Raw genomic sequence first — 7188 nt, forward strand, 5'->3', positions numbered from 1 at the left:
CACACGTCGTATGTGTGCTACACGTTTCTCAATCTTCCGTTTGGTTGTTGCTGTACATTTGTGTATCAGCAGAACGTTTAATACATATACATATGCTTACACAAACATACATAAAATACAGAAGTGAATAAACTGGTTTGATTACCTGCTCGTTTGTTAGATTGCTTGTTGTTGTCGTTGTTGTTTCATTGTTGCTTCATTGTTGTTGTTGTCAATTGTTAAATTTTTTTCGCGTAAATATGTATTTTTATTATTTGCTCCTTTTGTCTATTGTAAACAATTATAAAATGAAATCTGCTCTCGCATTGTGTGTATGTATTTGTTATTGAAAAAGTTGTTGTTTTTTTCACTGAATGCAGATTTGTTTGAAATCATTTACTTTGAATCATTTCAATTGTTATTTTAATTGTATTATCCGCACTCCATCAGAAGCTTAAAGGTTTTTCTTATTAGAGACTAATTGAGTCTCTTTTCCTAGCCAACTGGCTAGCTACGTCTATTCATATAGCCTTTTCGGCATGATAGGTAGAGCCCTGCCTAAGACTATTCATCAAGCGATTACGCCTGTTTTCGACTGAACATTTCGCCGTTAATTGTACTATATATTGTTCCCCCAAATCGTTTGTTGTCCTACTTAGTTATCCGTCACAGAAATGAGTTTACCTTGGCCGCGTTCAGTAGCCTTCGCCAGTCAGCCCAATCAGTGGTTCACTATAGTTAATTGGTAATACCAAGTTCATATCGTTGATTACATAGTCCTCCCGCCGACCATGCAGACATCTATCTTGGCCGCGTTCAGTAGTCAACGCCAGTCAGCCAAATCAGTGGTTTGCTTTCGTCAATTGGTAATACAAAGTGACTTCAAATCGGTGAGTACATGATCTGAATACATGCAGACGTATACCTTGGCCGCGTTCAGTAGCCTTCGATAGCCAGGTCAATTAGTAGTTCACTATCGTCAATTAGTAATACCAAGTAGCTAGCTTCATATCGTTGATTAAATGGTTCTCCCGCCGAGGTTGCAGACGTCTTCAACCCCTTATTACCACTAGTATGTATGGATTTAAACAGCTTTCTAGCCGGTACACTTTTTTTTATTCGTATGACATAAACAACCCAGTAAAGTCGCTGAATTTTTATGTGTTTAGCTTTAGTCTCCCACATAATACGTTTGACAGGAACTTATGTGCCATATATGATCATCGCGATAATTGGCGTAATTTGCTGGATTGCCTTTTTTGTGGATTGGTCACAACCATTCATGCAAGTATTCCTTCGACTGTATGTCGTGAATCAGCTGCATCATGCATTTTGAAACCGTTTGTCCTATTTATTCATATTCACATATTTTTGCTTTTTTTGCATTAGCTGGAAACCATCAAAAGCCAGTATGAGATTTGAACCCACTGCAACAAATTCTTAGGAATGAATTGTGAAGATCTCATTTCTAAACCCACTGAGCGATATATAATTAAAAAATTTCGGACTTGATCGATTTTGGTCTCATTAAACCTTCCAACCTTCAAATCTTCCTTTGATTATTTTTAAGCTAGATTTAGATCTTCGATACAAAACAGGGATTAGAAAAAAGCTACCAAATATCTAATAAAACTCCTTACTGATGTTAAAGATCAAACTGTTCAAAAATATCTTTGGGATGTTGGCCTGCTTAAGTTTCCTTCAGCACTTATAATGGATAACAGCAAAAAAATTTAGAACAGCAGTCCTAAATGATATACCACTTAGGAAACTTGATGGGTCTTGTACTTGCAGTTAAGTAGAAAAATGTTGTATTTTAGCAAAATAGTTAACAAATTTAAAAGCAAATTTTAATATTGAGTCGCCCTCTATTGTTGAAAACTCTATTACATCACGCTTGGATGATGTCATTGAGATGGGCCCTCATAAAACCAAGCAACGATATCGCTTTTGGTTAATATTGATGACTTATTAATTCTGAAAGCACTGAGAAGCTTCCAAAAGAATCTGTGAGTTGCGTTACTTAGTTATTTAACAAACAGGAACTCTTCAAACCGCTAGAGTCATTCGAATGACCGTCAAAGGGTTCTTCAATGCTAAGATTTTAAAATCGAGGCCAATAACTCTGTTTGTTGTTTTTTTTTTTGTGAAGAACGAAGACCCATGAGTAAGAGTAATTTTCTGATCATAAATGAATAATATATTGAGCTGAAGGCCCTGGCAGCTAGCGCTCGTTTTTCTGATCTTAGTTATAAGATTTTATATTTTGTAATTAATTATAATAAATAAATAAATAAAATAAAATAAATAGATTGACTTATTGACTTATTCAGTAGCTAGCCTTTTAGTTATTTAACAGATTTTATTACTTTTGTCTGATTCAAATATTATAGACATCAATAAATCAAATCTAAACATTTATTTAATGAATAATTTATTTAAAAGAGTCAATTATTTATATAAGAGAATTATATAAAAGTATTAAAGTATCGAAGTAATAATTTTGTATATAAAAAATAGTTTTAAGATATATAATAATATGTTAAATTTATTTTTATTCATGGTAAATCACAATTTTTTCATTTCAGGTGAGCATACTTATTCAACACATAAAGTAGGAGGTCTTGAAAATGTGTATAAAACCGGTATATAGGTAAGATAGCACAATATTTTAATTTTGGAAATCAAAGTACATTCTGGATGAAAAAGGATTATGTCAAAATTTCCTTCTTTATAATTTATTGATACTTTCTAATACTGGTTTTTGTTACCGAAGTGGTGAACTGGCCAGAATGGCAAGCCCCTTCTGATAATTCAAGACATGGGTACGTGTTTGCACTTAATTTGATTAGTAATACTAAAAAATATTTCACTCGCAATAGATTATACAATATAATATGATTAATATAAAACATATTTCATATTAAATCATAGTATATAAAATAAAATTTCAATAGTATGTTAACAGTTTTTCAAATCAGATCTCTGTGAAATCCCTAATCACTCTCGAGAGTAAAGCTACTCTATACAAATTTAAAATAAATGAAATGAAATTATAGGACACTTTCAGATATTGTAGTACTGAAGTTTTTTAGAGGTACTGATTAAAAACATTAAAATCCGCAGTTATTGTTTTCCATTATGTTTCTAGCAGAAATTTTCACAAAGATTTGAATAAAGATCTTATATAATAACTCCTTTTAGCCAGAGATATATGGATGGTCTAGGTAGCAACAATACCAGTAACTTAAGATTTAACAGAGAAGAACATAACAAAAAGACAACATAAAAGAACTAACATATTTCAACTACTGTAAAGATTTCTAAGCTTTCAAAAAAATTAAATCTGTATAGCCACATGTATCATATATACAATATCATTTCATATATACAATATATACATATCATAGTTTCATTGGAAATCCACTATTTTCGTTATTTCAAAATAGTCAACTATATTTATTTATTAGTTTATGGAAAAAATCTTAACAAAAATACATCCGTCTGATTTTTTTTATTCCCGAATCTAAAGTGCTCACTTTGAGAATACAGCTTGAGCCAATTCGGGTTTTGAAAGAAAACTTACTCTAGAATAAATCATGTACTCCTCCACAATAGAGCGTATCTCGTAGTATAACCTAAAAACAGTGCTATTATCATTTAGACTAAGACCCTTAAGTTTTTCCTGTCAAATGCCACATCTATAAGTGTTTCAGACAAATGCTTTTTCTTTGACTAGGATAAATCAGTCTTTTAAATAGTAATATTCTGCAATAATAACTCACATGTGGCAATTGGTATTTCAATACCCCTATTCTCTACACACAGATGAAAATAATTCTTCCATCTGTCCAGTTTATTAACATTGTAATTTTCTTCAATGTCGTTAGGAACCCGGATCAATAGGCATTGCCTATGAAATGGGGTTGATATTTTAAAGAGTAGTCATGCAATTTAGAGTGTTTTTTGGATTTAAAAACTTTCGAGTTATGGCCTTCTGGTAATTTGATTAACTGGTTATATTTTTGTTGTATTAGTTACAACATGACTACACCTTTTTTAATTGCTAGTCCACCTACCTTTATAATACCACAGTGGTGAAGAAAACGGATGAATAATTTTAGTAATAAATTCTGTGATAAAACCACCCAGTTTGTTATATGATATATTATGGACTGCAAATGCCGGGCTTCCAACTTTGATCTATTGGAGTTTTGAACTAATCACGGTTCGACAGCTGAGGGTGCCATACCATATACTGCATTCAGATTCTTCACATAAATTTTAATTTTTTGCTACTTCTTACTTTTTTCTTATAAACAATATATGTTAATAGTTGATTGCATTCCTGTAACCTGTGGTTAATAAGCTCGTTCTCATGAACCCAAAGCGGTTGGGTTGTGATCTTCTAATCGTCCTTTGTGTGGAAAGAACGTACTAAGCAGAGTTGGCTGAAACGCAATTAACTATTATAATTATTGTTGTGTGAATCACAACAAAATGGATGACCCTGTATATTTACATTTAAAAATTATTGAAAGTTATTACATCTTTGTATGGATTTTGTATGAAAAATGACTCATTTTATTCCAAATTTGTCGATTTAATTGAGATGATTGCTTTAAACGTATTGTTGGTATCTTAATTGTGGTAAATTGTGATTTTTAATCAGGACATTTTTATTTTCCAGCTCAAACATCGTTTTGAATTGTTCTCATTTCGTTTCCTATGTAAATAAAATGTCTACTCCGTACTTTTTGGAAAAATCTGTGTAACTTCAGAGCCAGCTACAGTCATTGCAGTGTTACCAACTTTAATATTTATTTTGCCTGTACATGTGTTGATGTTGTGTGCCTCAGTGTTTGAACTTGTGCAGGATTTGTTGAAAGGGTCCTGCGGTCACATACGCTGTGCTGCGGCTATATGCGGATGTGTATAATTGTAATTACTGTCGACTGTCAATTGGTATAATTACTACGGTTCATGTTAATTATTGAGTAAATTTTGTCAGTGTCATTTGGGTTTTTTGTTTGAGTTCACATTTTCAATTGTTCTGTGGTTAAATTTGTGCATGAAAATTGTATTTTTTTCTCTCACACACAAATTGCACAGAAGCAAACAGCAATGGAACTAAAAGGATTCAATTGCAGATTAGGAAATGATAATGGAAATCCAAAATAAAAGAAAATTTTACTAGGTATTTTGATTTTATATCTAACCAAACGATTTGTTGCTGCATTTTTGCTCCATTGATATATATGGTTCCATATCGTACATGTATTATATACACAACTTTCCATATACATATGCATATTTGTAAGTATTCACCTAAGTAGACTGTTTAACATATCAAAATACTCGTAAAATTCTGCTGAAATACTCTAAAGCTGGGATAAATACTGATTACGTTATGGGAAGAGAATAACATGTGATATATGTGCAGATACAAAAGCAAGGTAGAAGTCTCAACTGTGATTTTCAATTTGGGAATGCATTTTCTATTTATTTTGTGGTTAGCACAAGTTCGAATTAAGGATCTAATGCAGATATCCTTGTGCTTGGCACAGAATGCACAGAATTAATTGAAAATTAAAAATAGAATAAATTTCAATTGCACTTAGATTCTATTTTGTTGTTGTGTGCAATTATTGATATTCCTAGAATAATTCATTTAAGCAGCAGGGATATGTGCAGCCATTCACTATTCACATTTCCAAATCTAGTATCTCAAGTGCACAAATATGCATTTGTGTGAATATTTCAAAGTTTTTTATCTACTTTTCAAAAACATTATTTACGCAAACATTACAGTTTGATTTTCTTAGTATTTCATATATAAAAACATGAATTTTTAATTAATTTATATTCCATTTTATGGAAAATGAAAACTTGTCAAACATAATATTTCGATTAATGTCTTTAAAAATGTTTTGATTGAAATGTTATTTTCAGGTGGAAATATAATATAATCAGCTTTTTTCCCTTTAGGCAAATTTAATAAAAATATTTGCCGATTAATGTAGAGCGAGTCATATTGCAGTATACAGAACAGTAGTGAAAATATAGTTTTAGTAATAAAAACAAAAATGGAAATATATTATTTCCAGATACAGAAGCAGATACAGATAAAGATGCAGAAAAAAATAAAAAGATACAGATATAGATACAGATACTGATAAAGATACTAATACAGATACAAATACTGATACTGATTCAGATACAAATACAGACACAGGTACAGATACAGATATTGAAAATGATTCTGATTCAGATACAAATACAGATACAGATATAGATTCAAATACAGATAAAGATACAGATGAGAATACGGATACAGATACAGAAAAAAATACAGATACAGATACTGATAAAGATACTAATACAGATACAAATACTGATACTGATACAGATACTGAAAATGGTACTGATTCAGATACAAATACAGATACAGATATAGATTCAAATACAGATAAAGATACAGATGAGAATACGGTTACAGATACGGGGAAAGATACAGATATAGATACAGATACTAATAATGATACAGATACAGATATAGATACAAATATAGATACAGATACAAATGCTGATACAGATATAGATATAGATTTAAATACAGATAACGATACAGATGAGAATACAGATTGAGTTAGAGACACATATTCAGATACAGATACTAATACTAATATTGATACATATACTGATAGAGATAAAAATACAGGAACAGACACATATACAAATACAGATTCAGACTCAGTTACTGACTTAGTTACTGACACATACAAATACAAATATAGATACAGATACAGATAAATTATACAGATATAGAAAAGTTATTTTAAGTGACTTAAACTACATTAAAAAAAAACAGTTTATGGATATTTTGAAACACATATTAATAAAAGTCTAAAAGAATCGAACCAAGCAATAAACAGCACATGGAGAAGAGCTTTAGGAAATGACACGATAGCACATTCAGTTAAATACAAAGTTTTCCAAGCTGCGGTCAACACAATTATGAATTATGCATCCCAAGTTCAGGGTTTTGAAGGATAGTTTGAGGTAAGAAAGCTGCTTACTTATTTTATTAAATATATTATTCGTCTACTGGGCAACACGCCAGACTACGCAATCTACTTGGAAACTGGCTTATCGGCACTACATATCGGCATTCGGTAATTCCACTTTCAATATTTTAATAGTGTTACG

General features: G+C 31.1%; 1 protein-coding gene across 1 annotated transcript in view; it reads left to right on the top strand.

Annotated features, from left to right (window-relative positions):
- The window catches only part of LOC119688432, an 11957-nt gene extending 5330 nt beyond the window's left edge, over positions 1–6627 (top strand). Inside the window, exon 4 of the mRNA XM_038103113.1 lies at positions 6137–6627. Coding sequence (XP_037959041.1) covers positions 6137–6627 — 491 coding nt within the window. The remainder of the gene's footprint in view (positions 1–6136) is intronic.
- Positions 6628–7188: the final 561 nt, after the last annotated feature.

The sequence above is a fragment of the Teleopsis dalmanni genome, chromosome X (assembly GCF_002237135.1).
Source record: "Teleopsis dalmanni isolate 2A chromosome X, ASM223713v2, whole genome shotgun sequence".
Classification (NCBI taxonomy): domain Eukaryota; kingdom Metazoa; phylum Arthropoda; class Insecta; order Diptera; family Diopsidae; genus Teleopsis; species Teleopsis dalmanni.